Genomic DNA, 17,061 nt, shown 5'->3' with positions numbered 1-17,061 from the left:
TTGCTAAATCTGCCAATATGATACAGAGGGGGGCCTTTCCTAATTTTTTTTAGAGGAGCCCCAAACATTTGCCTCATTGGCCTCTCTTGATGGTCTGCCCTCTTGGGGAGACATAAAGTGCAACTCAACTGGTTGGTAGAGGTATGCAACTATTAATTCTTGAGTTTTTGCTTTGGTTTATGTGGCGGCCCGGTGCCTTAATAGATAAGACATCAGGCTGAGATGCATAAGTCTCCCGGTTCAAATCTGAGCTCATGCACTAGGTTGTCCTGTGTAAATGTAAAGGTGTAATGTTGACTATAAAGTTTCTAAAGCATTATCTCATAACAAAAGTGATATAAACTTTAGTTTGTGTAAACCATCTTGCATTTATTTGCATTTATGTGTTCCCCTTTAATAAAACAACCCATAAATGTCCTCATGCCTAAGCTCAGTATCAAATATGTTTGTAAATTAAACACAATTTTTGAGTATGATAACTCCGCAAAAAATGTGTCACAAATGGGTGGGGGTAGTTAGCAGACAGCATTTAACAAATATGGCGATATTTCAACTATGTGGTGCTTTGTTTACTGTCTGTAGAGTTATTTTCTATACGGACAATGACGACAAAGAGTTGTTGCATAGTAAGATAGACACAGATGTAAAAGGTTTGTTACTTACTTTGCTCAACACATTTGATTCCAAGTTTAGACACACGATCACTTATTTCTTTGCACACATAAAACCTACTTTTTTCCATAGTTCTGAACCCTTTGTACTGTTTTAAATCATTAACATAATGCAGGAACACTAAAAGTGTTAAATGTTCACATCAAATCAAAAGGTGGAAATGCTCTATATTCAGTGAATTAGCACAGCACCTTAATTTCTGAATTTATTTAATGAGGCAACGAAATCAATTAATTTTAGCTGTTGTTTTTCCATTTTTGCCAAAAGGGTTTGAGCCAGCAGACATATGATCCCTCATGCGAGAGCTCAGGGAATGCATCCCCTGTCACCTTCCAAAATGCTGGCTAAAAGCCCTGAATAATGGCTCTCTGGTGTGTTCCACTGAGACGGTCCCTGCAGTGGAAAACAGAGCCGCTCCATAGTAACATTATCCTAATGTACCGCATAGTGATGCAAATACAAGAAATTGCTGTGTACCAGTGGTCCTTCACTTACCAGACCCACACTACTCCATTTGAATATGATAACTTGGTCAGTAACTCTACTTGTACATCTTTAAAAGTCAGGATAGCTCTTAAGTACTGGTTGACAAATCTCTGTAATCTGACAACAGATATCACTATCACTGCTCAATGAGGATACATCAAACACGGGGCCAAGAACAGCAGAGAGGAGTCTCCGTGAACAGTAATAGGAGTAGACAGGGTGCAGCAACATTTGCCATGACTACAGTGTCCTCAGCAGCATCGGGACATAAGTCAGTGTGTCGACAAGTCAGGCTGGAAAACACGACAAGCCTTACTATCAGTAGATATAGGTAAAAAAAAAGTAAGAAAAAGAGCTCAGCTTCACCTGAGTCAGAAGTCCGTGTCAGGTGGTGTTGGTGGGTCATTGCATTTCTAATTTGATAGATGAAAAATATTTACAACAAAAGCTAGCTTTGATGTGGTAGGCAGACGTGCACTGAAGTGTAGATGTTTTACCTAGAAGCATGCCATGTCTTTCTCTGAATCCACCTGCTAGCTGTCGCCTTTCTGTGTGGAGATATGCACGTTAGCTTATCTGGTAACTAAACTGACTGTAGGTGTGACAAGAGTCTGAACGCTTGTTTGTTTATGTCTCTCTGTGTTGGTCCTGGGGTAGACTAGTGACATGTCCAGGGTGAACCCCACCTCTTTCCCAATGATAGCTGAGATAGGCTCCAGCCCCATGTAAAAGTAGAATTCCGGGCAGAGCGGCTGTTTTGGATTGCTTTACATTGTTCAAGTGTACCTAATAAAGCGGCCACTGAGTGTATATGTCAACTTTAATTTTTTTTATGGCAAAATTGGAATCTGCTGCCTTAACAGTTCAACCAGACCAAGTGGGTGTTGAACTGAGCAAGAATTTGTTACTTTGCTCGGAAATTTAACTTTATACTTACAAGATAAAGTTTCATATCTTTTTTCAGAAGATCTTACTTTACAATAACAAACACAGATAATCAAACGAGATGAAAAACAAACTGTGACCTTCTTGTCAGAGGCAATAAATGAGTCAATGAATAAATGAACATCTCTTTTAATACCATGTACACATCTTTGCGTGGCTGCTGGGCTAAGTGTCCACTGGGCTGGGTTCCAGGCAGCTGAGGCGTGTCTCAGCCTGCTGTGCTGTTTGCACCTTCTGGGGGGAAAAAAATAAATAAAAAAGCATAGCGCTGGTTGTGTGTGACATCCTCCAACCCATCCATCCTGTCACCTCAGCAATGCTTAGCATCACTGCCAAACGCTCTTCCAGCCCCGCACAGATGTACCCCACGTTCAAAGACTTGTTTTAAATTGAAATTCTCTCCTCCCAGACTACCCTCTGCCTCACTATTCAGGCTCTTATTTATCACTTTAATAGGACAACAGCTCAAAGCTGTTGTATACTGTGCCTGCCCATAAACAGTCCAAACATTGGAGGGACGTCCTCAGAAAAAGCAGACCATACTTCTCAAATTTGTTTCTCTGCTCCCAGGGTTCCATCCACCTCACTGTTGAATTATACTCACTTGTTTACCATTTGCCGCACATAAGAGAACAAAAACAGCTCAAAGCAAAAGGAGAAGCAGTGTATAATGTAAGTGGGAGCAGCGGGAGCCCCAGCAGTGTCATGTCTGAGTCCTGGCAGCTAAAAGATAGTGCTGGCTACAGAAGGAAATAAAAAAAAAAGAGGAGTGTGGAAATGAGGTCTGTGGTTTGTGTGTGCTGGTTGCAGTGGGTTTCAGGAGACACATGTAACTCTTTTTTGACTAAAGAAACACACTGACAAAATAAATAATGAAATAGTTTGTTTTGTCAATCCAACGGTTCAAAAGCAAGTGAAATTCAATACATAGTGATATAACGAGAACAAACATTTGTGCCACTAGAATTAATTAGCATGTGATACATTTGCTTAATAAACAACCCAAACAATTAATAACCACTTATGTATAACAGTATTACAAAACCTAGATTGGTAGAAGTATGTGTGAAACAATGTGACCTTTTCAGATATTCTGCATTCAGGATATAAACTCGTTGGTGTGTAGAGTCATGAAGATAAATTACATTTGTTGGAATTGACCTGCAGACTACTTCTCTGTAATTATCGTGGCTAAATAGCCTCCACCTTAAACATTTCCTCATTCTTATACCTACATTTTACCAAACAGTTGCTCAATTTACTCTAGGACTGTTCCGTTTTTTTATTAATTTTTCGCCGCTCACATTTCCAGCCCAACTTTTTCCATCGTTCTCTGTCTGTCTCTCTCTCCGTTTATCTGCACACCTCGTCCTCAGTCGTCCATATGCCCAGCCATGTCAGCGCAGGTGGCAAACTGCAGGTGGACGCTCACACCTCCGCTTGGACTGGCCATCGTCCCATTCACCGAATGTCTTGTTGCTTGGTGCAGGAAGTTCTTTCACATTGACTGAGTGATGTGACCTCTCAGTGGCCTTGATGTAGGACACACATTCGCCCTTATCGCAAAGTTTTTTTGTGAATAGAGAATAGTTGAGAATAGTTTTCCCTTTCTCTCACCCTTGGTTTGATGAGTATATGACTTAAGCTTTTAAAATATATTAAAAAGTGCAGTATATCAATTTCACTAATCATATTCCAGCACATTAGTGATTTATTGAGCAAATGGAATTAAGTGGGGTCATGAATAGAGCACAAAGGGACTGTCTTTTAAGAAATTAATGCTGGCAGTTATCGCTGTGACAACAAATTATAACAAGCATTATGCCAATTCTTTGGGATATTGGTGACAATTCAGAATTCACTTTTCCTTTAATGTTCTGCAGTTTACTGCAGACAGCTTTACAGTGGCAGCTGCGTGAATACACACTGCCTTAGGTTATTCATCATGTTTGTAATTCAGAAATCATCGACTCAAGGGCCTCACATTTATGCATGAGCAGAGTGTATATTAAAAAAAAAAAAGACTCATACATGAGTGTGTAGCCTCCTTTTGCTCTCCAGGTAAATGTCTGTTGTCGAAGGGTTCGTCTCCTGCCCGTGTCTGAGACACTGAAGGAGTTGTGTGTTAGTGTTAGCTGGTTGCACCTCAGCTGTGGAAACATGCTGAGGGGGTGGTAGATGTGACAGGACTGCAAAGCTTTATAAATGGATAAAAGAAGTGCTATATGGATGTGTTGAGATGTGCTAAGAATAAAAGTAAAGGCCAGTTCAGGAAAGGAATGAGACAACTCGGGCTTGTTGGCCGTCTCGCTGCATTAATCGCCTCCACAATCTTTGTGGTAGTTGCTGTAATGTAAACCTCCATATCTCTCCCCCTTTCTGCCTTTTGCTGGGGCACAGTCTCCACCACTGTAACACTGTTCCATTGTGCGTTTTTAGAAGTCGAATTATCTTTGCTATACTCGAGCGCACGGGTGCCATCTCTTGAATAATTCTATTCGTTCCACTTTGAAGATTGTCTCTTTTTCTCTCCTTTAAGAATACATAAATGTTTGCCCTTGGTGTACTGTCTGACAGTGTTGGAAAGTAAACCTGAGCTGTTGGTAGCATTTGTGATATGGTTGTTATATGATCTTATTTTAGGTTAAAATGATTAACCAGTTTTGTACATGAAAATAGATTTTTAAAAGTTTATTTTAACTTTTAAAGCTTATCTAACATAGTCCGTGTAACAACGGGCACCTTTATAATACCTGAAACAGGTCAATTTAGTTGTGCAAAAACAACAACTAAACACTTAACGTGTATGTAATATCTAATATAAGAGGTCCGGCAGGCACTGTGTATGTATGTTGGCTCTAAGGGTATTCAAATTAGTTTGAAAGCCTCTCTCTCAACTGCTTGAATTGAGGATGTGGCTTTTGCAGGATAATTGGTGACAGCTTTTGTTGTCTTACTGTCTTTGCTTGTCTTGTAAGAGAACATTTTTTGCAGAAAGATTCTGCAGAAGTTAGTGTCTTTTTGTGCTGGTGTAGGCTTGTAGTGGAGCTGACTCCCAAAGCTCTTCATATTTTTCCTATTCAGTGTGGTGGGTTGTTTCGAAGGGCAGCATGATGGTGGTGAAGTGGTTAGTGCTGCTGCCTCACAGCTAAAAGGTCCCTGGTTTGAATCCACCTGCCAGCCTTTGCCCTTCTGTGTCGAGGTTGCTTTTTCTCGCCATGCGTACGTGGGTTTCCTCCGGATACTCCTGTGTCCCCCTTGGTGACTTTGTCCATAGGTGTGAATGGTTGTCTGTGTGTGTCTCTTTCTGTGTTTGACCTGAGATAGACTGGCATCCTGTCCAGGATGTACCTGCACTTGGCTTTATTCGTTCACAAAGAGAAATATCAATGGGGTCACGTGAAATAGAATTAAACACAGTATGATGGCCACTATTAACCTTCCATTTGCCCTTCTGTTTTATCAACAGAAAAATCCACCTATGATGCCTCTGGATCCTCCTCTCTATCTAGCGAGCCCGCAGTTACAGCTGCTCCTGAGGAGGTGCCTTTCTCAGTCGTCCATTCAGATGGTGACCCAGAGTCTGAGGGGGAAGGTTTGTCAGGGCAGCCTGCTTTTTCTTCTGTCCTAACTGTCATGGCAGGAACTGTCAAACATCCAGTGAGCCTTGATCAAAGTAGAACCTCGCCGTCTGTCACAAGGGAGGAGACCCACACTACCCAATGGCCTTCACATAGTTTCAGCCAGGGCTTAGAGAAGTCCTCATCTACATTATTTGTGGGAGACAGGATCCTTGTCGCCAGCTCAGGTCTGACTTTCAAAATGTTTCGCCAACACACCACACCACCTCAGGCTGTTACTATATCATTAGCTGTCACTAGGCCATCACACATGTCCATAGTGGATGGAAATGAGGATGTGTCATCATTTTCATCATCAACGGTATCATCTTCTTTGCTGTCATCGTTATTTTCTACATCAGCTCCATCAGCATCTGTGTTGTCTTTTGTGTCTCTGTTTTCTCCATCATCTTCAACTGAGTGGATAAACAAAGCTGTTTCATCTCAAGGTCAAAAGCTTGCATCCAGCCCTGTCCCTCTGACAGAAACAGTAAAATTGTCACCAGCAGGGTCTCCGAACAGGACAGACAGCCTCACAACTGCACAATCCACCATTCATTCAGCTGTTACATATGGACGAAAACGGGAAACAACCAGTCCTTTTCCACGTGAAACCAGAACTAAAAAGAGTGATAAAGTGACAAAAGACTTATTTTACTCCTTAGCAGACAAAATCCATAGAACAAATGAAAGATTCATAACAAGTCCAAGCACAAAAATAATTCAGAGATCCACAACTAGCATTCATACATCATTTTATATATCTGACCAGCCTTTATATGGACCAACTCAAACTCAGAACCCATATATGGTCCATGAACCATCAAACAGTCTTAAAATTAGAACCTCATTTCCTTTCAGTCTAAATAATCAAACAGTTCAAAGCCAGCAGGAAGATTTGCCAGATCTCAGATCAGCTCTGCAGTCTGCCCGTCCTACAGGCTATTCAGTTTCTAGTCATCTCACACAGCAGACATTAAATCAAACCGCATACGCAGAAAATAAAGACAAGACGACAGTAGATAGTCAAGCTTTTGTTCACAAAAGCACTAGAGATACAATCATGTTGCCTTTCACTTCACATGTTGTAAATCCAGCTGTATCACCAGCAATAATGTTCAGACCCACTGGATCATTTACAACAGATTCCTCCAAGACTCCACCAGGTAAAACATCTTTCTTTGAAACTGCAATTACTAAGCTAAGGCCTATCCACTCTGGCGTGGTGTCCTCGGAGCATGCATCTAATCCTGATGATTTACTGATGGCAGCAGGTTACGCGGGCCCCAGAGTTCCTGCCATCAATATATATTACAACAGCGGAGCGATAGCAGGAGCACAGCTCAAGCCCTTTTCCACTCAAGCTCATCAGATTAATTCACTTTCACACACACATTTGAGGCCTGAGTCCACAAGTGTTTCCACCCTTAGTGGGATCCCCAGATCAGAAACAACCTCCTCCACATCACAGTCCAATTCACTTAATTTTCCAAGTAATGAAGTCATAAACATTCCAGAACTTGTAATGCAAACAGGATCCCCAAAAGGTACAACTCAGGACCGTAGAGGATGGGCAACACTGTCTTCCCCCAACACTAAGACAGTGTATCACACTGGTTCAGCACTGCCAGTTAGGTTAGCAAATGACCTGACCTATAAAACCATGGTTGTAAGTCTTTCACGCCCCACTCAGCCTACATATTTATTGCGCCCATTTGTCAGCCACAGTTCAAACCACAGCAGTATTGATGGTAACACGGACATATCAGCTAATAGTGAGGTACATTTTGCCGACCAATTTAAAGCCTTGTTGTCGTCTCAATTAACCCCTTCACCAAGACCTTATCAAACAAGATCTTTGTTACTATCTATGTTTTCCCACAACTTTAATACCACATCTCCCCATAAATCTCAACAGACAGTTGCTGCAGCTGCCTATGTCATAAAATCTGAGAGGGTTGGTCACAGCATAAATTTGACTTTTGATGCGGAAACTAAAGCAGGATATGATGAAACACTGCCATCTTCCAATGTTCAAATGTCATACGAGAGTAGACCTACCGAGGGCTTCCATATAAACAATGGTAAGGATTCAGTTTCTGCTTCGTTTATTGGAAATGAAGAGTCTACTCTGATCAAAGGAACTGTGTTTTACGAGAAGGGTGCTGCATCAGGGCAGTTCACCACACAGCTTCCATCTTTCATAGCTATAAAAGATGTCCTTACATTGAATAAAGGCTCTGAAGGTTCCTTCAAAGGATCTCAGACTGAAATCCCCTTTCCTCCAGTAACTTTTGATGCTGCATTAGAATCTCTTAAAAGTCTTTCCCATAAACATGATGTAACACTCACAGGCCGTTATGAGCAGTCTGCTCCTTCCTCTTGGTCAAAAATCATCTTGACACCAAGGGCAAACTCCTATTCCCACTCACAGGGACCAATCACTGATGTGAGCAGTGATAAATCAAAATTCTATTTAGGCAAGCAAACAACCAATCCCTCTGCTGCTTCCTCTGCACCAGCTACTTCAGCCAGTGATAGACAAAACAGCTCTGAGACACTGGGCACTATTTTCAGCTTTGGCTCAAAACTAATAGCATCCTATACAAAGTGGAAAGCCACCAAGCCTGTGCCTTTTCAAAGCAGTGCTTTTGAATCAGAAAATACGTCTACTGGCTTTGATAGTGCAAATTATAATTTACCAGCAGATGGCTCATCACATGACCATCCAACTCTGGGAAACGGACAAGAGCGTAATGTGCGAATATTCAATTCAACGGATCAATCCGTAGTAGTAAAGTTTCCAACTGTTGGAGAACTCCCATCTTTTACATACATTAAAGGAACATCGGGATCTAAAGAGCGCAGTCTAAATTTGTCCCCAGCTAATCTCAGATCTGTTGTGACCATCAGTGTGCAAAGAGAAGCCCCTGTAAGCACAGCTCCATCAGCACAAACTTCAGAAGGTTTTCTGTCTGACTTGACTACTGACTCTGTAACGTCTTCACTAGCTGCCTCTAATGCTTTGGTGTGTAAGAGCAGACCCACGGTGGAAGGCAATGCTCCTGTTACACTTTCAAACACCCCTGCACGCACTTTCCTGGGTCCTGGCAGTGTCAATAACAAAGCTAATTCAAAAGTACAGGGGTTAATCTCACATGAACAGCTTGTGCCATCATCACCATCAACATTGTTGTCATCATCATCAAAACCTCTATCACCATCACTCAGTGGTGCCAGCGTTTATCAGGTGTCTGTCTTACATAAGAATCTTAACAGCTCAGTGTCTTCTGAAGCTACCACCACAGGTGTGTATCCTGGTACCAAATCATCATCTTTCATAAAAGCTGTTCCACCCACATTTTCACCTTTGTCGCCCACTGTGATCTCATCAATAGATTCTGATCTCTCACAGCAAGTGACTGAGATGCTTGTTGTCCTTACAGAGGCGGGGATAGATGAGTTAAATGCTGGAACATCCAGAGCAGTACCGCTCACTTTCCCCAAAGAAAAAGAGGGTGGTCTAGTCCCCTCTCAAACAGGCAGAATTACGCTTTCTGCTGGGCTGACAGAGAGGACATCTCAGGTACCACCTCTGCCCTCTCAACTGGACACCACAACAGCCTCTGTAAAGCTCACCACTACAACTGTAGCTTCAACCACCAAAACTAAAGACCCTACCACTACCATGCCTTCTTTAAAAGTCACCATCGGATCCACACTGTCAACCACCAGTACAACGCTCCAGCCCACACCTGTGACTAAGAGAACAACCACCACCACGACCATCAGGACTCAAACCAGCAGGAGAACGTTCACTCCACCTTTGCCGAGGACGAGCGCTCCCAGGGGGGCCACCACCATCTTCATCTCCCCTTTCACTACCACCACAGAGGCTCCACCACAGCAGTGCAACGTCACAGAGAGAATGTGGGTGAAAACAGGTAAACAGTGCTTTTGCTGCAGTCTTGAAAAAAAATTTATTGTGAATATTTATCATTTCTCTTACTTCAGTTTCTGTCTTTTTTGGTCTGCTTTTATGTCTCTCTTAGTTGTTTCCATCTATGTGAGAAGAAACAGGCTGGACAGCATCCAGAGGCAGAACCTGCGTAGAGGACTAAGTCAGGGACTCCGAAAAGCTCTGAATGACACTTCGGTCCAAGCGCAGGTCAGACTGTTATTTACAGTTAATCCATAATCCAGCCATCCATAACCGATGACACATTCCTTATTTAGGGTCACAGCTAGGGGCAATTTAGACCCTACAGTTCTCCCACTGCACTGTGGGAGGAAACTGGGTACCTGGTGGAAACTCATGTAGACACAAAGAACATGCAAATGCTACATAGAAAGAATCCAGTCAACGTACAAGTTTGAACCCATGACTCTTATGCTGTGAGGTGAGAATGCTAATCACTTCTCCAACATGCAACCAAAAAATAAATAACTTTTGGATAGAAACTTCACATAAGTTTATCAATCTATATGCAGCTATTCAGGTTGGCCAGGTAGGATCCCTGCCTACTCCTGTTCACATGTCAAAGCTTCCTTGGGCAAAACACTGAAGTTATCTGTGCATCATTTTCATTGCTGTTCTCTCCATTCTCTTTGCTGAGGCATCACTAATTTAGTTTGTACATTAGCATCAATGTAATAATGTTGGACTATTAACAGGTTGTGTATGATGTTGTATGTGTGCACTTGCACACACATATTTATGTCCATGTGCTTAGGATAGAGACCAAAAAATCCTGAAAGTTCTCTTAATGTTATGTAGAAATTATGTCACTACAGCAAATTCAAACTGAATGTGCTGTCTTATACTGGTGTGCAGATTTTCAGTTACATCATGGGTTGGCATACAGTTTCTTACTGTTTTGGCAGACACAGATTGAACTGCTGTGGCAAGTTTCCTACAATATAAATACAACCTCTCTCACATCGAGTCGAGTTAAAAACCATATTAATGCAAAAATTTATATTAAATTAATCCATAAAGGGAAAAAAAAATTTTAGTCTTGAAAAGGGATACAGTTGAAATTCTGCACTTGTATTCAGAGCAAAGTAAAAGCTCTTCAAAAATATTGCTACTCTTCTAAATTTAATGAACAGATTTATTTAAAGCTTATAGCTCACAAATGTCATAGATTTCATTTTTTCCCTCTTTGTAGAACTTTGACAACTACTTTTTCCCAGACCTAAACTATTGCTGAGTTTTAAACTGTGAACCTAAATAATCAGAAAAATGTCTTCCAATGGGCGAACAGTGAAGGGTTCCTAATTGTGCTCTGTGGTGGCTTGAATGTGGAGTGATGTAACTTGGACGCTCATATAGGTTATGTGAGAAGAGATGAGGACTAATATAGAAATTAGGTTGACTGAATGTGTCCCAGAAGACAGTGGGTGATGGCACATATTTGAGTATCTGTACCAACCCTAAAACAAGATGTAGATGAGAACTGTAGCTCAAATTCCATTATATTTAAAAAAAAAAAAAAAAGATTTACAACCTGCATATATGAATCCGTTCACATGTCCCTGAAATAAAATCTTATTCTAGCAATAGTCACACCAGTTTTGGTTTCTGGAGGAAACCAATCTCATCATTTCCCCAACAATAAGGAGACAAACACATCCTGTGCATACACAATGACCGTTGTGTCTGCGGATTAGCCATTTTTGGAACCAATCATGGCTCCTACTGGGCCAAAACTATTCTTCTGTCCCCAGTAAGCATCTAACACCTCCAGTCAGTGTGTATCAGGAGCACCTCTTGGCTATGCTAAAACACATTCTGGTGGAAGTAAAAATGTGTATGTTTTCATCTGTCAAATAGAGATAGGGATTGCTTGAGTGCACAGTGTTTAGTAATAGTGGTAGGATGTTGTGCATATATTTGGAATTAAAAAAAACAGCCAAGTCCTTCCCCTACATAAGGAACATCTCCCGTCCTAGTCTCCAGTGACTTGGACCTTTAGAGTTTTGCAATTTTGAGCAAGTGTTAAGTTCATCTGTGTGTGCATGCTTCTGTGTGTGTGTTTACTTGTATATCTGCAATCTCAGCGTGTTGTATTTCTCAATGTGGAAGTATCAAATAATTGAGAGTGATGGCTCTGTGTTTGTCCTGCCCATTTGAAGGTCAGTGCTCTGGCATGTTCTCTCTCTCTCTCTCTCTCTCTCTCTCTCTGTCTCTCTCTGTCTCGTTCTCTCTCCCTCTCTTCTCTGTATGTCTCTGAAAGTGTCTTGCTTCATTGCACCACTGTCACCCATTTCAGTTTTGCATGAGCTCCATTTGGTAGCACTGCTCTCTTACCCAATTGGAAGCAAGCTGTTGGCAAGGGAAATTGCTTCTCTGTTTAATTATAGGTTATAAATGGATCGGAGAAGAGCGATGTGCCTTGCTGATGCTAAAACGATGATGAGAAATAGACTAAATGAATTGGACCATAAGACTAAAACCATTTTGAACCTTTAAAAAATGCAAACAAACTGTTTTTGCATCCTCTCCCTCTGTCCTGTGTCTTCTAGGCTATGCTGTGGCTCAAAACTTTGTGAATGTGAAAACTGAGATCCATTGGTTTAATCTGCTGGCACTCTTTCACAGTCTCTAAGATAGTTAGTGGGTGTGTTGCCATTCTCTCGTTGGCTTGAAATGCAATCTCTTAATAACACCTTCACATGGGTGAAGCCTTAGAGGATGAAGTGATAATAAAGGGCTCTTTTCACAGAGCTCATAACAAGGCTGAATTGTGAGGAGGCAGAGTGGTGACTCTCAGCTACTCACAGAGAATGTAGGCTCTCAGTGTTTTTGGCCTGTGGATCTACCTTGTCAGCACAGGCTTTCAGATGGGTTTGGATAGCAAACCTGAATGGTTTCACCTCTCCCTCTGTCTCTCACTCTCTCTCTCTCTCCCTCTAGCACACACACACACACACACACACACACACACACACACACACACACACACACACACACACACACACACACACACACACACAAAGCTAGTTTCACTGCATCTGTCATGATTCCTTTTTCTGCTCACCAAAAACTCAAACTCCTACTGACAAACATATCTTTTTTTATGTCATGACACATAGTTATGAAACGCACCGATTTCACCTGTTTCTGTGATATATAAGAACGCAGTGATACCTGGCCTTTTGCATTGTAAGTCAAAGAACATAAGCTTCTTTGTCCCAAACTCCCTCTTTAACAGTCCCTTCCTTGCTTCACTCATCTCTTCCCAGCAGCCTTCATTCCCCCCCTGGGTTTCTCTGCACATATCTGTATTCCATGATCACTCTCTCCCCCTCATCCTTATGCACTCATTAGTGAATAGTTGAAATACGCTCTTAAGTGCTCCATCAATCCAAAATCGTTCGATATAAAATGTCATGCAGCTCATTTGCTAATATGACTGATTGACAGTAGCACCTGCTCCTGCCTAAAGGGCCGTGCTACAAATATGTCTATGTGGCTTTGCAGATATTTTCTATCATTAAGAGTTTCTTTTCATCGCATTATCATATGAAAATAAACTTTAAACTTGCTTCAGCGTTATCCTTTTTTAACAGTGCTCATTTTAAGTTGTCATACAGTAGAAGGAAAGAACAGGTTTGCTGATTAACAGTGGCGATCTGAAAGGAAACTTGTGGTGGTATTTGGGAAATGTGCTGCAGATACCAAAAGATGAAATTTGTCATTGGGTATCATGTATGTAATGGCAATGTTTCCGGTAATGTTACACTAAGGGCCTTGACACATCAAGCCCGAGGGTGTCGGTTGCCCCAGTTTTTGCCTTGTCGCCCACACTGTTGGCAGCAGTAGAACCTGTCTGTGGCTCTTTAGCTGATTCAGCATTTTAAAGTGGGGGTGGTCTGTTGGTGAGAGAGACCACTCTGGTTGTTAGCGATTTGGTGTCTTCAAACAATAGTTGGGTAACTACAGTTTATGAACTCTGAAACAAGCATTTTACGAGATTCCTCCAAGAGATGATTCTTATTTAGGTGATGGAAGCAATTTTTCCACAGTCTTCCATAAAGTATGTGCAAAAATATAGTAAACATTTTTATCTGAAGGCAGTATGAGGCTTCAAACTTCCAAATTAGTCACATGTCACACAGAATGTCTTCCGGTAGTTTTTTTTTGTACAAATCCCTGTTTTTGTTACAGTCCTTCCATCTCAACTCAACAGGAATACACTGCCCCGGGAAACATAAAGAAAAAAAATTATGCTAAAATTACTTTGAGAGATGTGCACTCCAACTGACTAACTCAGACTGCTGAAGCCTCATGTTATATTTACATGCACATTTTCTAAAGAATAATGACTGGAGATTTTGCCCCCCATCACTTCCATTTTAAACCCAAAGAATAAAGAGTTAGAGCTGATGATAGCCTACTTTTATATTGTATTATTTGCACAGTTTTTTAATAGAATACCTTTTTTCAAACTATGGTTTTCTTTTGTGTATTTGGTGCTGTTGCGATCAGGGTAAGGGCACTGTAAAAATTGTGTTTTACTTGAATTCACTGGATTTGCCAAAACAGACATTCACTGGATATTTCAACGTAAAATTAGTTTGCAAGTAAATGTTCTCAGAGTTTACTGTATTGTGATATGAAATTTTCTTAAACTTTGTGCAACTTTATAGGTTCATGCCTACAATCTAAAAATCAATTTCTGTCAGTGTTGAGGTTGTTGTGTAATAAGGTTCAAGATGCCATGAGACATGACTTTATGTAAGTACAACAGCAACAAGCACACATCTGGACCTCATCACACAAGTGATGAGTTAAAGCAGGTTTGGAATTTTCAGCGAAAAAAGACAAACAGTTGTTACAAACTGCTGTTAATTCTTCTCAAACATATCTCATTCTCTTTTTTGAATCTTCCTATCAGGTGGAGACTGTTTTTGGCTCTCCCAATATGACAGTGGCTTACCACGTGACTGGAGCGGATATGGTTTACCCTCCCTCTGTAGTGCTGGAAGGCCTGGAGTCTTACGGCCGTGATAAGCTGATTGCAGACCTGCGACAGTACCTCCCCATGGTGACAGCCCTGCCCCTCCCAGCTGGGTTATGGAGACCCATCCCAGCCACTGGCTTCCGGCTGAAAACAGGTCAGCAAGTGTTCAGGAAGGATGAAAGCAAAAGATATTTCAGAAATCAGCTTTGGACTAACTGTTATTTGTTCCTGCTGTGATTGTGCACTGGACCCGCTTTAGTGGAAACTAGGTTTGGGAAGTAAAAGAATAAAATCTTGTGATACAACATTAAAGGGGAAAATGACAACAATGCTAGACAGAGTCCAAGTTAGGACACGCACTAAGCCTTAAGTCAAGGACAGTACAGCACAGTCCCTTTATAAGCTCATCTCCTTTTTATGTTCCAGTGCTGCAGTTTGTGGGAGCAGGTGATGATCCTCGGTCCTGTCGATTCTCTCAAATGATGGAACAGAGGCTTGAGAAGGTGTTCTCTGAAGCGCAGGCCAAAATGCTCAACTCAAACAGCAGGCTTTCTGTTCAGGTACTGTAGTGTAAGAAGTTATAGCTCTGTGTGGGTGTCCTCCCCCTTTGACTGTTACACTGCTGAAACTGTAACTGTGAACACAGTGCCAGTGTTTAAACTTGTGCGGTGCAGTGTTCTAGTGTCATTTGCCATTTAAATGGATTTGAAATCTTTTTGTGACTGTGTCATGTACAACATGTACTGGAGTTTATTAAAAATGTTGGCAACATAATACAATCGACAGAATTGCAGTTGTGTCCCCTGTTACACGTCAGTATTTCCATGTGGTTTTGGTGAATTGGCAGCTACAAACAGATGCAAATAGTGTGCAATTTGTGCAAAGTTGTCCCATCAGGCTTTGGCTTTTAAACAAGAGCTGTCTCTGAGATGCAAATTAATGATGTTTAGGGAGGCCGTGTTTGTATTAATTTTAATGAGCTGCCACATTAAAATGCACCCTATATTAAAGTTAATTGGATGGTTTCTTTTTTGTGATTGAACAAATTGATAATACACTATTTTTGCACTCTTTCATTCCATGCCAATTTCCCAGCGCATGTGCTTTTAGATATGATTGATTTAAAAAATACCTATTGATCAAAGGTGTAAATAATTTGTATTCATTAATCTTAGTCATTAAACTAGGCCACTATGTTTTACAGGATTTGTACTAATCTGTTACATTTGCACATCGCAATTTTAGTTTTTGCCCTCTTCTTTCTCCTCCTGTTTGTTTTCCCCAGATGTTAAGCGTCTCCCAGGCAGCAGCCACTCCTGCTGTGTCTCTGGTCTACACTGTGAGGAATGGCACTGTCTTCCTTAATGGCACCACTGCCTCTAATCTCCTTGGTCAGCTGTCAGCTGAGCTGGTGGGCTACTTCCTCTTCTACCCACCACTTATCATTGCTGAGCGTAAGTTACATTTTGGATTCAGAAAAACATCTGTTAGTCAGAAGTAATTGAGCAGCCTTACAAGAATAGAAACCTGAAGTAGCTCTCATGGTAATGTTTGGTTCTCCAAACTCAAATTACATAAAAAAAATAAATAAAAAATGTCACTTCACTTTTCACCTGTCTGTCAGAGATTCTCAAAAACTTTTGATAAAGCAGGCTTGTTTCTCATCTGTGTTTCTAAACCTTTGAACAAAAGGACTGATTGGATTTGATTGGATTCATTAGTAAAAATCAAGAAAGTTTGTCTCGCAAAATTTGATGCTCTGTGAGCTTTTTTTTTTTTTAAGTCACATGGGATCGACGATTCCAGAAGGTATACACGTATCTGTTCAATGGTTGAACTCAGGAATTCAGTCACTAAGTCTGACTGACATTCAGTTTCTCAGTAATTGGATGTTTTGTGACTGTTCTGCTGCTTTTATGATCACAGTTGTTTTTAATGATTGAGTCATTTAAACACACTAGATGCAAAGACACAACTAAGCCCACGCCTTTCATCTCAGCCTCCTTTGAGGACCTATTCAGGCTGCCGCTCCGTCTGTGTTAGAGCCGTACTCAGAGATAAACAAATGAAGAGTGACGGGGACTCAGCGGGAGTCTAAACAGCAATCCCAGTAGAGTCCCAGTGTACAGCTTGTTTCCTTCCTCAGTGTAACTGACGAATGATATGTATACGACCCAGAGGAGGGTTTGGCAGATTGGCAGAACGGTGAGATGCAATGAGACATCATTTTTATGATGCTTTATTGATCCCTGAAGGAGAGATTCACTGTTTTGCTTGACCTTGTTTGCAGTAAATTCAGAGTATACGCTCAGTTCTGAAGTTGATTTAGGCTGCATTTACACACACACAATTTCACCCAACAATTGCCT

At 41.2% G+C, this 17,061-nt stretch overlaps 1 protein-coding gene across 2 annotated transcripts in view; it reads left to right on the top strand.

Moving 5' to 3' along the window:
• kiaa1549lb (KIAA1549-like b) overlaps positions 1–17,061 on the top strand; it is a 61,190-nt gene that overhangs the window by 17,557 nt on the left and 26,572 nt on the right. Inside the window, exons 2-7 of one of the 2 annotated variants that reach the window (XM_067487347.1) lie at positions 5,573–5,911; positions 9,170–9,667; positions 9,776–9,891; positions 14,627–14,846; positions 15,119–15,252; positions 15,978–16,146. In XM_067487347.1, coding sequence (XP_067343448.1) covers positions 5,573–5,911; positions 9,170–9,667; positions 9,776–9,891; positions 14,627–14,846; positions 15,119–15,252; positions 15,978–16,146 — 1,476 coding nt within the window. The remainder of the gene's footprint in view (positions 1–5,572; positions 5,912–9,169; positions 9,668–9,775; positions 9,892–14,626; positions 14,847–15,118; positions 15,253–15,977; positions 16,147–17,061) is intronic. The other variant, XM_067487356.1, reaches the window with a different exon arrangement.

The sequence above is a fragment of the Channa argus genome, chromosome 2 (assembly GCF_033026475.1).
Source record: "Channa argus isolate prfri chromosome 2, Channa argus male v1.0, whole genome shotgun sequence".
Classification (NCBI taxonomy): domain Eukaryota; kingdom Metazoa; phylum Chordata; class Actinopteri; order Anabantiformes; family Channidae; genus Channa; species Channa argus.
This window is presented reverse-complemented; position numbering and strand designations above follow the sequence as displayed.